The sequence below is a fragment of the Ciona intestinalis genome, chromosome 10 (genome assembly GCF_000224145.3).
Source record: "Ciona intestinalis chromosome 10, KH, whole genome shotgun sequence".
Lineage (NCBI taxonomy): Eukaryota > Metazoa > Chordata > Ascidiacea > Phlebobranchia > Cionidae > Ciona > Ciona intestinalis.
The window spans coordinates 3,280,958-3,299,071 of record NC_020175.2 but is presented as its reverse complement, the minus strand read 5'-3'; the positions used below and the strand labels follow the sequence as shown (position 1 = coordinate 3,299,071).

The window sequence follows — 18,114 nt, the reverse complement described above, 5'->3', positions numbered from 1 at the left end:
TGGTCCAACACAAATTGAATTGTGGCTAGTATTATCCGTGTTATGATAGACAAAGATTTTAAAAAGCTGACTACTATACAGAAATTTCCAACGTCGCAAAAACGTAGGTCTTCGTTCATGGGAAACCCCCCGCAGCCTTTTTCTCGATTCGACTCGGTATCTGAGTGCGATTGGTGTTCAGATGATCAAACATTACTTGACGCCTTGGGATGTGGTCGTGAGGTCAGTGAGCCAATTTTTGTGTGTTTTTAATTAGGCAAGACATTTTAGACGTCGCCGATGGAGCTAAAAACGCTGTTCGTTTTGGTGGTGGCATATTTCGCATATCTTTTAATTGGAGCAGGAGTTTTCAATGCTATTGAAGGCCCAATGGAAGTACAGCACTGTCGAGAATCGAAGACAGCTTTGAACACCGCAATTTCAAATTTAAAGTTTGGTAACCTTACACGCAATCAGCTTGTAAATCTTATAGAAGTATGTACCTTGTTTATTTTTATATAGTTATTGCATATATGTTTTGGCATCATAGCTTCTTTTTGGCCTTATAGCTTGTTTTTTTTTTCAAATAATAAATACAAGATATTTATTAAAAGTTACATTACTGTCGTTTGTTGCCTTTTTTCTGTAGTTGTTTTATATCCTTTTTATAGCCTATGCAACCGGAAGCTTAATTGTTCAATTCATGAATTTCACTTCAGTAAAAGACCATTTCTGTTTAGGTTATGATGACATATTATGATAAAGGAATTCCAATTTTACAAAATGTGACTTGCAAAACTAGAAACTGGGATTTTCAGAGTGCTTTCTTTTTCTCTGGTACCATTGTAACTACCATAGGTAAATTTTATGCTTACTTTAATTAACGAGTTTGTATATTTTTTATAGTCTTATAGTAGTCCAAAGTTTTTGTAATACAAAAATATCTGCCCAACTGTCTAGGCATTCGGCAAGTAAATTTTAAAATGCAGTGGTAATATATGGGCATGGCCTTAATAACCTTAATAATATTGGATCAAACTAGTTAGTAAAAGAATCCTATCTATCTTCCAAAGGTACTACTGTTATGTAATAAATAGATTTTTTATTTTCATATTAACCAGGTTATGGACACATTACCCCGACTTCGACCGGCAGTCGTGCTTTCTGTGTCATCTACGCTCTTTTCGGGATTCCTCTTTTTGCCATAATGTTCTCAGGATTAAGTGAACGGTTTAGTCTGGTGCTGAAAAAAGGCACAAACAAAGTTGATGAGAAGGTCAGTTTAACTTTTATTTCCTAAAAAATTGATACGATTACTAATGTTACAGATATAGTAAAACAAATATAGTCTATTGATTACTTAGAAAAATTTATATTTTTCTATTCCTAAACTAAGTCATATTAAAGATTAATGGCTCTTGTAAATACTGTAATGTAGGTTAATTAATTTGACATATTTAATGTCTCACCATTCATGGTATACCCTATTCACAACACATCCAAAGGAAGTTGGTCATTCTACACACATCATATCCTAATATTAGCTAGGGATGCACATTACAGAATAATTAGGTATTCTAGGATATCCTAGAATACTTTAATTCGAATCTAGAATTCCGAATCTAGAATTTCGAATCTAGAATTTCGAATCTTTTTATATTTATAGGAAAAATAATTTTACCCACAAAAGTCAGTTTATTGACTCTTTCATAGCAGCCTTGTTGGAACATGAGCTGTAAAATGATCAAAAATTGTACTATTGGGTAGTTTTTGCGTCATCAAACGTATAGCAGGCTATGAAAAGACGTTACAAAACGTTTTCTCTCGAAAGTCCCACAAACACAAAAATATTTTTTTTTTAAATTAATAAGTTTCAAAAATTGTTAATATAGTATATGAGATGACGTGTTATGACGTCATTAAACAGAATACCGAATCCCGTAATTAGATTCGAATCTCATGGATTCGAAATTATGTAATGTGCATCCCTAATATTAGCTTTAATTTTCCAAGTAAACAATACTAATTAAGCCACAAAAACTGCTAACAGCGGTCAATATCAGTTTGTAATTTGAATTATTTTTTAGTGATGCAGATTTAAGTGAAAAGACAAGAGTGAGGGTGTAAAGAAAATAAGCTTAGTCGGTATCTAGTTATAGTACAATCTTAGTTGTTTAGAACATTCTGATTACGAATTCAGCTTCCAGATGGTGTATACAAACAAAAGCATGAAGAAATGAAGACATGTACATGGAAAACATATGTTATACACTTATACAGCATAGACCTAGTATATGTTATACAGCATAGAACCTAGTCAATACAACACATGAACACAGTGCAATTGGGAAATTATATTTACATTTAGCTAGTTGATATATTTTACCATTTGCATATGAAAAGGTCAATTTATAGACTAGACAACATTATTTCAGCAAAATTACATGAATTTTAAAATAAACGCTTTTTAAAATGAAAAATGTGTCTACCTAAAAGACATAGATTTTAAATAAATAATTTTTGTTGCTACTCCATAGTTTTACAGTGTATTTATATAAGAAAGCTTTTATGGTGTATGTGTAAAAGTAAAAAAAGTTATTGGTCTAAATTCAAAGTAGTGTGTTAGAGCAACATTAAAGTTGGGGGGGGGTCTCTTTTAATTTAAAAATACACATTAATCAGCAAGGAATTATAATGTTAAAAAATAGTCTGAAGAAAAAGTGAGAAAAACCAGAAAAACATAGCCCATTGAAGAAAGTACTACCCACCAGGTTTTAATGTTTGTATAAAGGTATTGACTGTTGACTTTTGAATAGGTACTAGGAAATATAATATTCATATTTTGTTATAATATTCAAAACACTTGATAACAGTAATGTTATGTAAAGGTTTAACAGACATTCCTATACTTTATTGTACAATCTTGTATTGTGTGTTTCATTGTAAATGAACTGTTGAAACTGTGGCATATGTCAATACTTTTGCCAGAGCAGGATGAATATCTCAGTAATGTCAAAGATAACAATACACATGGGAACGGAAATTTCTACGTAACTCACAATATTGATTTCCTGTTATTCTAATACAGGATATGCAGCCATTAATGAAACACCTGTTGCTTTTTGTTGTTTTCTCCACCGTGGGCTTTGTGCTATTCTGCTGCATACCCGCAGCCATTATATCTGTTGCTGAACAGTGGACATTCGGTGACAGCCTATATTATGCAATTATCACCCTTACCACGATTGGTTTTGGGGATTTTGTAGTAGGTGAGTCACAATGGTTAGTTATACGCTATGCATAAATAAAGTTAACAATTGAATTGGCGTTTTAACTAAAAGGCTAATTACTTCCCAAGATTTTAAAACAGCTTTTACTTCCTCAAGCTTTAAATATTGTATAGTGGATTTCTATTAGGTATTCATACCTATAACAAAATGACTTAATAAATAACTTTTTCAGGAGACAACCCACGCATAAAGTATACACCACTTTACCGAGTCATGGTATATTTCTGGATACTGTTTGGACTTGCTTACATGGCTACAGTCATTAATTTTTTAACAGAGCGATTTCGACAAAGAGGTATGCAAAAAATCAATGTCTGTATTTGCATATTGGTTTCATTAGGCTACTCCTATTTAAAGTGGTTTTATAAATAAACAATTGGAAATATACTTTGACTTATAACACGCCATGTTTTAATTATACACAGTATATACTGATTTACCTGCTTCTAAAATGTCAACATTTTTCTTGGTAAAATGTTATGCGTGCATCCTGTTGTGTATTATGTTCTAACTATGCTCCATTCTCACATATTACTTATTACAGGTTTGATGATAAAGAAAAAGTTAGGGAATTATGAAGACCCAGATGGAGAGAATGCGGAAATTGCTGCTGCTGTTGCCGACTCACCGAAAAACTCAATATCCAATGGTAACCACACCAACAAAGAAATCAATTCCTTAAATGAAACCACAAGTTTAAAAAGCAGAGAGTCCTCAAATACCGGTTCACCCGGTACTAAATAAATTCAAATGAAAACAGAAAGATGCTGCGACTTTACACAGTGATATACTTGTTGCTTGTTCTTGAAACTTCTCGTATTAAGTCGTACTGATCAGGAAATACGTACTGCCATGATATCAGTGTCTTACTATAAGTGCTTCAGTTAAATTTGATTTTTAGTGGTGTTGTCCCAATTTCGATGTTTTATCTAATCTATTATGTCAGTCATTAATTTTTGCGAGCATTTTAATCTATATATACTTTATTGTATTTAGTATTGCCTTCATTTCTTTTCTTCCAAGCAGTGTTTTTTAAACCTCAAAGTAAGTTGGTATGCTCCCCCAAATTTGATTCACATAAAAAACTTATGAATATAGTTTTCGGGAAAGTAACGGTCATGCTTTTACCATTAATGTGTAATTTAAAAAAAAAAAAAATTTTAACATGTATTCACATTTTAACATTTTTCATACCATTCTGCAATGCTGCAAAAACAATTCTTTTACATTTAACTGCACAATCACTATTGCCATATTTAGTTACTATAATGTTGTCTCAGATTTATTACATTACACAGCTAACCTATTACCACAAACCTGCAATTTTCTCACTATTGCATTTGATATTCAAGCAGTAACATTAGTAAATAAACATTTTTTCATTATACGTTTTTCAAACAAAGAGTTAAATATTTATAGCTTTGGCTGCTCAACATTGTATCTGCCTCATATTAATTAACGTACGTTTTGTTCATAAAAAGCTTTTTTTTACATTGCTTCCAATATGTACAGCTTTATCATATGCGATGTATGGATGAGAATTCTTTCTAAGATGGTCGCAATTTCGTTTAGCCTTCGTAGTAGCAAGAAAAATATATAACTTTATAGTGTATAACTTTATCTGGCTAATACAATTATAAGTGGAAAATAGTGCACGTTCTAAAATACTCAAATAAAAAAAGTAATAAAATTACGCCTTTAAAACAAGTGTGTACAGTTAAACCGTAAATGTATAGAGTGTATGAACATAAAATACTGTTTAGTAAGGCACACGCTCCTGCAGTGTGTGAGCGGGCACGTGTGAAAGCGCTCCAAAGGCGCCGCACATGTTTTGAGAAGAAACGGTGATACATCGAAGCGTAGCGAACCTCGCAGTTTTTGCGGTCTCAGCCAAGATTCCAACGTGGCAAACACAAACAGTACTTCGGTTTAGTGCAAAGAGTTATGTTTACCAGTCAGTGAGGACGGAGTTTGTAAGACTAATCGTATACAACAGCAAGATTTTTGGTGTATTTAACCAGATTTATCAGTTAATGATTACGCGAAGTGTCGCCAGCCCTTAGCGCGCCGTGTCTGTGATTAGGATTAGTTGTTCAATAACATATTATCACTGCTGTCCATAGGCGAATACAGACCAAGAACATGAAACTGTTTCTCTGTATATCAGTACTGGGTACTATGTTAGCGCTATGTAAAGAAACTTTCGCTGTTTCTTCAGACGATGCATTTAACATACTACGTGAAAGAAGGAAACCAAGAACTAAGGTATGGTTTATTATATAGCTGCAGTTTAGACTTAACAGTGTGCCAGTTAATATATTGTAATACAGTGACCAACATAAATAGTTTGGGTAAACACATTTTATATTTATCGAATTATTATTACAGCCTGCATGTCCAGACGGATGCAAACTTAAAAGAAAAATCAACAAGTTTGAAACCGCTTTGCAAAGTAAGACCAGTAAATTAAACAAAGTTTGATTGCATAGCGTCGTGTGTTGATGTAGCATTTTTAAGTGCTGCTGTGATTAGTTTGAAGCCAAAAAATAGTGCTCCAGGTGAGGCTCGAACTCACAACCTCCGCATTTCTCCGATACTGTTATATAAGTACGGCGCGCTAACCGATTGCGCCACTGGAGCTCGTCTGTCAGATTGTAGAAATATAACCATATTCGGAATTTTAATATCGTATTCATATTGTAAAGCTTCAATTGGTGTTTTGGCCTATTTTCCACGAACCAGACGAACGAAATTAAGAACAAACCGGGCTATATTTGCGTCGCTGCAAAACGTATTTTGTATAAAATCTTGCTCCAGGTGAGGCTCGAACTCACAACCTCCGCATTTCTCCGATACTGTTATATAAGTACGGCGCGCTAACCGATTGCGCCACTGGAGCTCTGAGTGCTTGTGTTTTAATCCATATTGTGAAAACACACGTTGATTACAAAAGCATACACAAAAATTATGTTTCATCGTGGCCTACCTAATACATAATGAAACTGAAAACAAATTGAGTGGGCTATATATGATTTAATAAGGTCATAACATATCTCATATAGCACTACCAATCAAAATTGTCTTTTGGTTGTTTATTATTTAAAAAGCATAAACCGTGCTCCAGGTGAGGCTCGAACTCACAACCTCCGCATTTCTCCGATACTGTTATATAAGTACGGCGCGCTAACCGATTGCGCCACTGGAGCGCCTGCAGTTTGCTAATCATTCCATATACCGAACAAAACAATACAAAATGTTTTATACAACATATATTATATTTAAATTGTTCAGACCGACTTGCTAGCATTGAAGATGCATGTCTTCCCAACAATATCTCATCTCGTATTGGAAACCAAAGTATTGACATCGGGCCTTATATGGCTGAAATGCAACGAAATATTTCGGCCGGTGTGCAATCGGATGTTGATCAGATTGTGTTGGAACTCAAAGAAACGATCACAGATAACCTGGCCACTGTCCAGACTTCAGTAAATGAGGTATTTTAGTATATAACCAAAAATATATTTATGTACGTGTATATGACGTGCCTTAAAATAGTGCTCCAGGTGAGGCTCGAACTCACAACCTCCGCATGTCTCCGTTACTGTTATATAAGTACGGCGCGCTAACCGATTGCGCCACTGGAGCTGACGATGTCGGTTTACTGTTTAGTGAAAAAGGTGATTGCACTGTTTACTATACAGTAGGGTGGGGGAAGATGGGACACCTTTAGCACATAATATCCAAATATCCTGGTCGTGTTTTAAACAATTAACAACGGTCTATGGGAGTCGTGGGGATACAGTTTTATATTTCTTTAAATGTTCTTTGTTTACTAACACATAGGACGAGAAAATAGAATGTAAAGGTGTCCCATCTTCCCCCATCCTACTATATATCAAGAATTCATTACATACCAAAAGCACATTAAATATTTATAATCTTGATTTATAAATTAGAATAACGTATTTGCGGCGGGATCTGCTCTTACTAGTACCTATATACCGACCAAGTGTGGTTAACCAATAGATTCCATATATTACTAGTCGTATTTTTTCAAGTAACAATTATTTTACACGATATTTTTTTTTTCACTTTCCTAAATTCCTTGTAATTTTTTGTTAGATGAACACCGTGTTAAGAACCATTCCATCCACACTAGTTCGTTTCACCACAGATTTAATACAACCACCTACGGAAGATACTGTTGCATCCGGACCGTCTTCTCTGGATCTCACAATAATGAACGCAACTTTGAGAAGATTAACTCACCAGAATAAAATACTGCTGAGAAAAGCAAAGGTAACTTATTTCCATATCTTTTTGAACATATAGCGAAAATCGCGTTAATATCAAAGAGAAGAAAATTAGCAACAAAACGACAGTCGTTATACACACGCTACAAGTAGAAACTACTTGAATAGAAATATCAGATAAAATCTACATTAGAGTATAAGATATACGTCATAATGAGTTGTATAAAACACATTCCTATATATTTGTATCTTTTACTTATACAGTTATCAATGTAGAATCAAATTACGTATACTTGCTGCCTTTTGGTTATATAACTGGATCGTTTTACAGGCTGCCACTGATCTAAGTACCGTAATCCGCGAACAGAACCTTATTCTGAGTGGACAGAATCGTGAATTGAGATTACAAACGCAAAGCCTGAACCAAAGGGTAAGTAAAAGTATGCTCCAGGTGAGGCTCGAACTCACAACCTCCGCATTTCTCCGATACTGTTATATAAGTACGGCGCGCTAACCGATTGCGCCACTGGAGCTCTGATTTGTTCGTGGATTTTAGTTAAAATAACTGTAAAATGTATGGTCTCAAAAAAGGAGGTTCGAATAACGCTTTATTATATATATTCGTATGGCAGGTTGGTGGTTTGAAAATGTACGAATGAATCAACAATAAGTTTCAGGCACGCAAATTAACTACAATTGCGACAAAAGTGTGTTAAAATAATGCTCCAGGTGAGGCTCGAACTCACAACCTCCGCATGTCTCCGATACTGTTATATAAGTACGGCGCGCTAACCGATTGCGCCACTGGAGCTGGTGTTTAGCAGTCAAATATCATTATATTACCCCAATCAGGTTTCACTGCAATATAACGGAGTGTTTTTTCACAGACAAGAACGCTCCAAACAAGACTCGATGATCTTGAAGCTGTGGTTGCACTGCATAACCGTTCGTTAGAGGGCGACCGAGAGTCCGTGACATCAGATTCTGATATAACCGCACTATCAGAACGTGTAAATGACGTCACGAATGACGTCACGAGCATCGGAACTAGATTAAACCGTGTAGAAAACTGGGTAGCAGATGGGGAGAGCGACGGAGGGAGACCATTACCGCCAATACCTGTAGCTTTACACCCGCAACCTGATGTGCCACCTAACGGTAAGAAAGATTACTAACTTCGCTAAAAAACGACTGTCGTTGTAACATTTGAAAAACGACAGTCGTTGTAACGTTTTTCTGTTTCATGCACTTCGTTTTAGCTCACGAGTTAAGTATATGTTACTCTGTGGGTGATTATTATTGGGAGGACTTTTTATTTTTATGTATGGCTGATAATTTGGACAATCCTTTAGTGACCACTGGGTTGGAGCAATTACCGTTAAGTGTCTTGCCCAAGAACATAATATACGCCTACAACGGTAGCAGCAAGGGCTTTGAACCCATTACCTCTGGGTTAGAGGCAGGCGCGCTAACCAACTATGTTACGGTGCGAGACACTTCTATGTTTACGTGACAGTTTTAGCGGCGGCAAATGCGTGAACAGTTTCCCTGCAGAAGAAACGTTTTATTTTGTTTCGGATCAGTGCTACAACGAAAAGTAAACAAATAAGATTTAAGTAGAATGTAAGTAGTGGAACTTGTACGTGTAGTTCAGTGCGAGAATGCAATTTAAAGCATTAACCCGTAGTTTTAGTGTAACAAGGGACTTATGACGCACATTACGTATGAACGCAATAAAATAGAGTACGACTTAGGACAGAAAACCATACTACAGATAACGCATGTCGTTCACAATGCAACTATACGACAATTATAATAGAAAAAGAATGCATTAAAATTTGGTTGTTTGAAGCAAAACGTTAGTGAAAACAAACTTATAAAATGGCTCTTTTGTATTGGTTGTACTCGACTTCTGACTTGGCTGTAAGGGCAGTGGTACAAAATATGTACGTAGTAAACGGCAAAACGTATTATGCAGGAGGAACAAATGAACAAATTGAAATAACTGGTTCGTGGATTGCACTTATGCGAAACATGAGAAAGTAGAAAAGGAATAAAAACAGAGGAATAGTGATGGATTTTATCTATAAGTGCACATGTAACGATTTGTGTATTAGGCTCTAACAGTAAAACTATTGGGATGTATAGGCTACTGCTACGTGTTTGGGGGTGTCTCTTCAGCGCTGTCTGCACGGTTGTCAGCCGGGCCGGATACATTACTTCTTAGTGAAGCAGCTCCCACACTGCGGCGGACGCTACCAAGCAAGGAAGAAATGATGCGACCGCCTTTGCTCCTCTTTGCGCGACCAGTGGTCTGCCGGATGATCCGGATCACAGTCCTCCGGAAGTAGGGCATCCGAGAGCCGTAGATGAGCGAGTTCCACAGGCAGTTTGAGAAGAGTATTGTCATTGAAACAACGATGGTGGTCACCTCTGCGTTTAAGATCTCTTTTGGGGCGTCGTCGTCTTTCGTTAAGGTGGTTACAGTAATCAACAGCGGTAATACGGCGACTGTGCATGCAAGAACAACTGCGCAAAGTGTTTTTGCGATGTTTGTTTCAAACGATTTTGACATAAGAAGTTCTCGGGCTCGGTACACTGACGATTTTCTGCGCACACGCGAGGAACCGGCGCGTGGTCGACTGGCTTCGCATCGCCGCTCTCTGGTCGGAGTCTTTGGGCTGTTTATCTGACACGTTGGGATCGAAGAAAAACTTCCGATCGACCGAGGAAGTGCTGGAGTTGCCGGAAGAATCCTCCGTCCTCTGTCCGGACTCTGCGGAAGAGACTGCGGCTCATCCGGACACCCGTTCCAGCTCTTTCGATAAAGGATCCTCATCGCTACGAATCCCGCTTGTGTCTTAACAGGATCAGCATCCGGAGTCCTAACAGGGTCCTCCAGCGATCCGACCCTTCGATGAAATGTTCTTGTCGGTCTTGCCGCTCCGTCGGAGTTTTGTCTCCTCAAAGAAACACCTAGATCGATACTCGATCTTCTTCTTCTCTGCAGTCCTCCGCGATACGGAGGAGTGGAAACAACATCCGGAACTTTTGGCTCCTTTGCTTCTTCAAAAACATCGGAGAACGGCTGATCATCTGTTACAACCAAACCCCCTTCCGTTTCATTACTCAACACCCTCTCCGCTGCACTGCATGTAGCATGACTCGCGCTCACACTTATTCTGCTTGTCTGTTGTCTCACCGAAATATCTTGTTCTCTATCAGACGATCGACGGTTTAAACTTTTGGTGGAATAGTTTCGTGTGGCCTTCGAGTGCTTCAGTCTCCGCTTGCGGCGCCACAGAGTCACGCAAATGAGAAAACTGAACAGCCACGTGACCACGAGGGGCAGAGCCAGGGCGAGCCCGTACCTGATTGAAATAAATGTTAGAAAAATGTTTTCGTAAGACTTTAATCATTAAAAATCCCAGATTACGAAATATACCATAAGTCGACTGACTCCAAGATCAAAACGCCCCGATTAAAAGAACATGAAACGTTGATAGTTGATACGCAACAAACATTTGCCGAAAAAACTAAATACGATTCAATAATGAAAACCGATATTTTTACAAATTTCGTTAAAACGAAATTTTACATTCAAAGGATATAAACCTATTTCAGTTCGAAAACAGTCAAGTCTAGCTCAATAATATAACTTACCAAGTCAAACTTGCTACGTAACTTCCGTCCGACGACAATGCGACAAATATATGACCCACTGGCCGGAAGTGGAAATCACGTGATACACCAAGGGGTGCAAGCCCAAACAGAAGACCCGCTATCCATATAATGATAACAGCAAACGTGGAACGACTGACGTTGAAAACGGACCATGCCAGCTCGGGAGAAGCGTTCTTGTTCGTTCGGCGAAATGATGAACTAAAAAAACACTCGTTAACACTGCGTGAAAAAGATGAAAATTCTCGAAAGTAAGTATAAAGCGGCAACACTGGAAATTATGATTTTGTCAGGTTTTAAAGAAATTTAATGATACAGTTCGGTACCAAAGTACTGCTACAATTTAGGACAAAGTAGGCCCACTGCTACAATTCGGGACAAATGTACTTTTACAAAAGTTTAGGGAAACCAAAATGTGTTGATGATTCGTAAAGGTATTTGGAGTGAATAGAAATGAGCGGTATGTACCTTGATAGAGTAATTGGGCGGCTGCTGATCGGTTTTGTAGATGTGTAGAACCTATCCGCACTCGCTGCAGCAAGAGTGTATACGGAAACGAATATGACTACGTGGGCGAGTACTCCCAAACAGTTTCTTATCCTGTTCAATCCTTCTGGTTCGCCCACGATCCACGGTTTCGACTCAGGCGTTTCTGTGTCTGTTAACCACTGCAATTCACGTTCTGTGGCGGACCCGTTTTGGTCTAAAGTTTCCACAATGGTGATCGTTGTGTGGTAGGAAGCATTCGTGCGGTTGGACAGGCTGTCTAGTAGAATCACAGGGCGCTTGGCTGTCGCCTCTTTATAAAAGTTTGCCACCACCAACGGTAAAACAATAGCCCCTACTATAACGTCGGCCATCGCCATGGATATAACGTAAGTTGAATAGTTTTGCATGGTCGGGTTTCTGCTGCGCAGTCTTCTAGTTCTTGGTGTAAGGTTCGCGGCCAGCACGACCAAATTAAACACAGTGGTAAAAACGGCTAAAACCGACATCATGCCAATAAAACCTTCCATTCTCTGTCGACAGTGAACTGGCATTGATTCCCACAGAGTCACGTAGCTCTTATTGCCAGGAACAGGGTCAGGGTAGGGGAACGGGTCGCAAAAAGCGACTTGGTATTCCACTTGCGTCGAATACTGCATCGCCGCGATTAAATCTGTCATGGTGGTTCTTGTTCAAAATTTGCCTCAACCTATATTTGCATTTTAATATATCGATTTGTTCTGCAAAATTGATGAAAATTGTTAAATAATTAGAAAACATTCTGATTGCTGTGTAAATATATTTTCTACCCTGTCGTCCGTCTCTGTCGTATTTTCTACCCTGATTTCTGCTTCGAACCAAATATTTCAGCATATCCCTTTAAGTCTATATTTTGTCACTATAAATCTGTGCAGCCAACTCAAAACAATTAGCTATTAAATTGCATTGATCTAACATCAATCTTTAGAAGGTTATATGATTTAAACCGCAAGAAGCCGAGCAACTATACAATGTTTCAGCTGGTGCAATAACGCTAACGCAAAGACCGCAAAACAGCAACTGCATTGGTATAGCCTTGACTTCCTTAATTGAACGCTTAAACGAGCGTCAAGTTACATTCCCAGAATACAAGCCATGGTTATTACTGGTCTACAACAGTGGTTTTTAAACCATTTTGCACGCTTTTCCCCTTAAAAAACATGCTTATCAGATTTACCCCTAATATGTAATACGGCGCTTATTTCTTAAAAAGCAAAAACAACTAGTTACATCAGTTATATTTTATGCGACGGATGCGCTTGCCTTTTGGCAACGAGTTGCTCAATGTCTGGTAAAGTAGTAGATAATACACAACGAATATCAGATTTAACATTAAGTTGGTTTCACAATTTTTCTGTCCTGTCAACTGCTGTGGATTTTGTTTGGTGCTCATTTACCCTTTAAATGGGAGGAATTTACCCCCAGGGGTAAACTTACCCCAGTTAAAGACATGCCGGTCTAAAATGTTGAATATGATAGCCTTGTTTAGCAGATTAGCAAAAGAAACTCAAGTACACAACACGTTCACGTAACTAATACTTTTTTTGCTTGCGAGTCTGTACCGATTTTTGGTAAACAACTTTTTTTTATATTTTTTTTAACCGTCTACTATTTTACTTACAGAATATTTAACATTCTTTTAAATTCCAAACTGATACGTTTAACAAGGTAATAGTTACATTCTATCCGTCACGACTTACAACAGTAAAGCTGGATTAACCGTTCATGAACAGATTTCGGTGCGTAGGAGAGTTATACAACAACTATACCTGCTGTCGATACAACGGTTTAAACAGCTTCACACGCGAATTTACTTGTTGTTAAAACTATAGTTGATATATAGTAGGATGGGGAAAAATGGGACCCCTTTCTATTCAATTTTCTGATTTGACAGTAAACAAAACGTTCAAAGATATAAAAAAAACGTATTCTCACGACTCCCGCGAACTGTTGTTAATTATTTAAAAGGTCAGGATGTTTGGATATTATGTACTAAAGGTGTCCCGTCTTCCCCCACAGTGCTATGTGTATGTTCTGTACAAGAAAAACGAAAACGAATCGTAACGTCACAACAGTTCCAGCAAAAAATAAGGTTCGCCTCAACAGCAACCAATTTCGCGTTAGTGCTTGCCTATATTTTACCAGCAACTTTTAAGCCTGCTTTTACCCGTTTAAACTATACCTCTCGCCGGTCATTAAATCCTATTTCGTGTTGACGTATGCAAGCCACAGGATACCCGCTGTATAACACCCGCACAGGTTCATTAAGCCGCCAATCACGATTGCCATCCTCGTGTACACAGCCTTAGGCTGTTGTGTTCAAATTTTACCGGCCAAATTACGCATATCAAATTTTTGTACGCGTTACCTCTATGGGTATTAGAAATGGCGTAAAACGATCATCGCTTTGGCTTCGCACCCTTCGTACCCTTACCTAATGAAAACTATGTATATAGTACTGTAGGAGAAGACGGGACACCTTTTGCACATAATATCCAAATGTTTTGGTTGTGTTTTAAAAACAATGTCTGTATGGGAGTCGCCAGGATACCTTTTTATAATTCTTTAAATGTTTTTTGTTTACCACCAAATGTAACGAGAAAACCTAATGAATATGTGTCCCATCTTTCCCCACCCTAATACAACGAATGCCTTGGTATTTTTTACGATTTTTGACATTTGCCGGCTTGTACACTTAAAGGATTAAGTTTTAACAATTTAAGTGGCGATTCGTGTCCTACTCTCAACTTCACAATGTACAAGCAAATGTCGACGAATGTACCAGTGACGTACAAGCCCGAAAATCTGGTCGCCGATCTTAGCACGATTTCCCCGACCACGACCTCGCGACCCTTGCGGTCTTAAACGTGACGGATTATACGTCATAAAAGCAAGTTAATGGTGCAGGTGGCCGAAATTGGTCATCATATCAAAACTATGAAATATTACGGGAAAATGGCGCAACCGATTCAAAAACTGCCAACCCACGAACATTTTCTGAGTCCTGCCTAAAACCCAAGATACGGAACTTGGGATTTAGTAACCGACCTTGCGAATTGCCTTTCAAAAGTTATACATCTTTTCGCTGGCTCCTTGCTAAAAAGTTTACCAAATATTTTTTAAGAAAAGTCGCAAAAAAATGAATCACAGTAGAGAATGCTCCTATATTGCTAAACCGTAAATTAGAATTCAGGTAATTAAAAGGCAAGCAAACAATTTACATACAAAAGACAAAACTTTAGACTCGAAATAATCTGTAGAGACATATATCGACTGTGTCACTTTGTCTACATTAGCAAACCAAATGTAAAACGAAAGAAAATCTATACAAATTCATTTAATGTAAAATAGGAAATTTTTGTGACTTGTTTTGCAACGAAAATGGTTGTTGAATTAAAACTTGAACGTTTTTAATTTATGTTTATATAGTAGGGTGGGGAAAGATAGAGCAACTTTTTAATCTATTTTCCGGTCCCGTTAAACGAAGAACATACAAAGAATTATAAAACCGTATTTTTACGACGCCCGTAGACCATTGTTAATTGTTTAAAACACGGCCAGGATGTTTGGAAATTATGTGCCAAAGGTGTCTCATTTTACCCCACATTACTGTCTACTTAAACAAACAACAAAACGCCATCTGCATATATCTATTGTACGACGACTACGAACAACACCCTTTTTTCTAAAGATATTTTTTTACATCTGCAACTGCGAATTCACTCTCAGTAATACCACGAATCGGTCGGACTCAAAACCACTAAATCAAACAAAAGCCGCCCCGTTTCCACGCCGCACAGCAGTGCCAACAGGGCCACTGGAACAGCACAGATCGGCTCAATCGTCCACGCTATCATAGATCGCAATTAAAGCTTCATAATTTTCAGCACTTTGCCCGGGGCTAGAAGACTTCGCGGAAGGAATGTGCAGAGCTAGAACTAGGAGAAAACACCAATTCCATGCCATATATCACGTACAGCACACACGCAACAAGTACACAGAAAACAGAATAATTAACACGAATCACCCTAATTACTCACTAAAACAAACGATTTTAAACAACCCTTTTTAAAACGTACAGTCCAATTCATGCCTTCATGTAAAATAACTAGCCAAGAGTGCCGAATATTTAATAAACAAGACCAGTACTGTTACGTCAGTAAACAAAACTTTAAACCACAGCCGGTTAAACGAAATGACTCCTTTCCGGATTTTCGTCCTTGTGCGTCACAGTTAACAAATCGTAAACAAATCGTTTCCACCACAAGCGCCGTGAACTCACGATTAGAAGTTTGCTCCACGCGTAACGTATTACAGCTAATCCAAACACCATTTTTGAATTAAATACTAAACAGTGTCTGCCTATTTAAACTACACAACAAATATTTCGTTAAAAATGAGTTACCAAAATTCATAAACCAGGTAATCCTAAAAATATTATAGTAGGATAAGGGAAGACGGGACATCTTTAGCACATAATATCCAAATATCCTGATCGTGTTCTAAACAAGTAACAACGGTCTATGGGATTCATAAGGATACGGTTTTATAATTCTTTGAATGTTCTTTATTTACTACCAAATGGGACGAGAAAAGAGAATAAAAGGTGTCCCATCTTTCCCTACCCTACTACATAAAAAGGGCGTATTTATACCTTTTGTCTTCCTAAAACGGATAAGTTAAAACTATAATATCCATCATCAATTACAGTAATGCATTAGTATATATATACTGCTCAGTGCATTCCATTTCTAAAAATGCGTCTAAATTTAACCCGACCACGCTTCTACAGTTTACATGTATTGATAAAACCGCGGCTAACATGGCATACTCATATAATGCGGCACCCCGGAGAACTGAAAACGTAAAATCGATGTAATATTAACAGAACATATCAATTAACGCTCTCTTCAGACTGCATGAGCTGCTACCTTTTAACCGCAGGTGCCTTGAGTGTCTTCCCATGTATGCTAAACATTAGAAGCGGCATTTGCAAACGTACCAGACACAATCTACCTTATAAAAGAAAAAATGCCATGGAAGCACGTGCAAAAGAAAATCCACCACAAAATTACACGCGGGACCCGCAATATTAGTTATACTACAGAAACCAATACTAAATTATCTGCCATTGCTATTTTTAAGACCACATCGCCACGAACAAGTGTTTATAAACACCGGCAGCTGTTTTGGCCAATGGAGCAGCGTGAAATGAATAAACAGTCACCGGTAGCTCATCGGTCGCTTCTGTTACGCGAAATTGACAGTCGAATAAACAGCGTTCGCTGCAACCTGCTGCAATACGTTTACTTCCTGTAGTTCAAACCGAACAAAACAGAAAGCCTCTACCCTATATCGACGTTGGCTAAACATATGCAATGGCAAATCGGCAACTATATATATATGGTAGAGTGGGGGAAGATGGGACACCTGTTTTTTTTCTATTTTCTCGTTTAATTTGGTAGTAAACAAAGAACATTCAAAGAAATATAAAACCGTATCCTCACAACTCTCATAGACCGGTGTTAATTGTGTAAAACATCAGAATATTTGGATATTATGTGCTGTGTCCCATCTTCCCCCACCTCACTATAAATATATGAAGACACGCTTTCCGTTATGTTTGCACACTTCTGGCCTTATTGCATACGCGTCATGCCAAAACGGTAAACAAAAACATGACATTACCTAGACACACTGCTGTACAACAAAACGCATTCAGTTGTACTATAGGTAAAATTTTCAGTTCTTATGCAGGATTACGATTGTACAGTATAGGGTGGGGGAAGATGGGACATCTTTTTATACTACTTTCTCGTTCCATTTGGTAGTAAACAAGAACATTCGAAGAATTTTAAAACCATATCCTCACGACTTCCATAAACCGTTGTTTATTGTTTAAAACTTGATCAGGATATTAGAATATAAGGTGCTAAAGATGTCCCGTCTTCCCCCACAGTACTATATAATAACAAACACACAACATTTTAATCGTTTTCCCTCATTCTAACCCCGGCGCTGTCAAATATAATGAATACTTTGTCTAAACCTGGTCAACCCAAAAAAGAAAAAGAAAAACGAACAACCTGCTAACGATGCACGGGTGAAAAACTTAATCACATACTAAAAAATGCACTTGCGTCTATTATATATATATTATAGCATGGGTTAAAATGAGTTAGCATATATATCATCTCTATATCTCATATTTCCTGATCGTGTTTTAAAGAATTAACAACGCTTATTCAGGGTCGCGGGGTTGCGGTTCTTTAATTCTGTAAATATTCTTTGTTTACTATTAAATGGGACGGAAAAAGAGAATAAAAACATGTCCTATTTTACTCCAACCTACTATATTATGCGTTTGTACCACCTTTTAAGCT

General features: G+C 37.6%; 3 protein-coding genes and 6 non-coding genes across 9 annotated transcripts in view; 2 read left to right on the top strand and 7 right to left on the bottom strand.

The window, feature by feature from the left end:
• Positions 1 to 27: 27 nt before the first annotated feature.
• Positions 28 to 4,911, top strand: LOC100187460 (potassium channel subfamily K member 16). Its single transcript, XM_026836324.1, has 7 exons — positions 28 to 222; positions 271 to 474; positions 720 to 837; positions 1,101 to 1,255; positions 3,068 to 3,248; positions 3,442 to 3,564; positions 3,814 to 4,911. The coding sequence occupies exons 1-7, from the start codon at positions 43 to 45 to the stop codon at positions 4,011 to 4,013; spliced, it is 1,161 nt and encodes a 386-aa protein (XP_026692125.1). The 5' UTR covers positions 28 to 42; the 3' UTR covers positions 4,014 to 4,911.
• Positions 4,912 to 5,340: 429 nt separating this feature from the next.
• Positions 5,341 to 18,114, top strand: part of LOC100177224 (angiopoietin-related protein 7) — a gene marked incomplete in the record, with an annotated part of 25,077 nt that continues 12,303 nt past the window's right edge. Inside the window, 6 exon segments of the mRNA XM_002121428.5 lie at positions 5,341 to 5,534; positions 5,658 to 5,721; positions 6,561 to 6,766; positions 7,395 to 7,571; positions 7,857 to 7,955; positions 8,413 to 8,683. Coding sequence (XP_002121464.3) covers positions 5,412 to 5,534; positions 5,658 to 5,721; positions 6,561 to 6,766; positions 7,395 to 7,571; positions 7,857 to 7,955; positions 8,413 to 8,683 — 940 coding nt within the window.
• On the bottom strand, positions 5,820 to 5,909 carry trnai-uau. Its single transcript is given in 2 exon segments — positions 5,820 to 5,855; positions 5,872 to 5,909. It is a non-coding gene; the product is annotated as a tRNA-Ile (tRNA).
• trnai-uau lies at positions 6,079 to 6,168 on the bottom strand. Its single transcript is given in 2 exon segments — positions 6,079 to 6,114; positions 6,131 to 6,168. It is a non-coding gene; the product is annotated as a tRNA-Ile (tRNA).
• On the bottom strand, positions 6,386 to 6,475 carry trnai-uau. Its single transcript is given in 2 exon segments — positions 6,386 to 6,421; positions 6,438 to 6,475. It is a non-coding gene; the product is annotated as a tRNA-Ile (tRNA).
• trnai-uau lies at positions 6,828 to 6,917 on the bottom strand. Its single transcript is given in 2 exon segments — positions 6,828 to 6,863; positions 6,880 to 6,917. It is a non-coding gene; the product is annotated as a tRNA-Ile (tRNA).
• trnai-uau lies at positions 7,969 to 8,058 on the bottom strand. The gene is given in 2 exon segments: positions 7,969 to 8,004; positions 8,021 to 8,058. It is a non-coding gene; the product is annotated as a tRNA-Ile (tRNA).
• On the bottom strand, positions 8,247 to 8,336 carry trnai-uau. Its single transcript is given in 2 exon segments — positions 8,247 to 8,282; positions 8,299 to 8,336. It is a non-coding gene; the product is annotated as a tRNA-Ile (tRNA).
• LOC108949833 lies at positions 9,058 to 13,306 on the bottom strand. Its single transcript, XM_018813647.2, has 3 exons — positions 11,675 to 13,306; positions 11,189 to 11,407; positions 9,058 to 10,896 (listed from the first exon to the last, which is right to left on the bottom strand). The coding sequence occupies exons 1-3, from the start codon at positions 12,370 to 12,372 to the stop codon at positions 9,681 to 9,683; spliced, it is 2,133 nt and encodes a 710-aa protein (XP_018669192.1). The 5' UTR covers positions 12,373 to 13,306; the 3' UTR covers positions 9,058 to 9,680.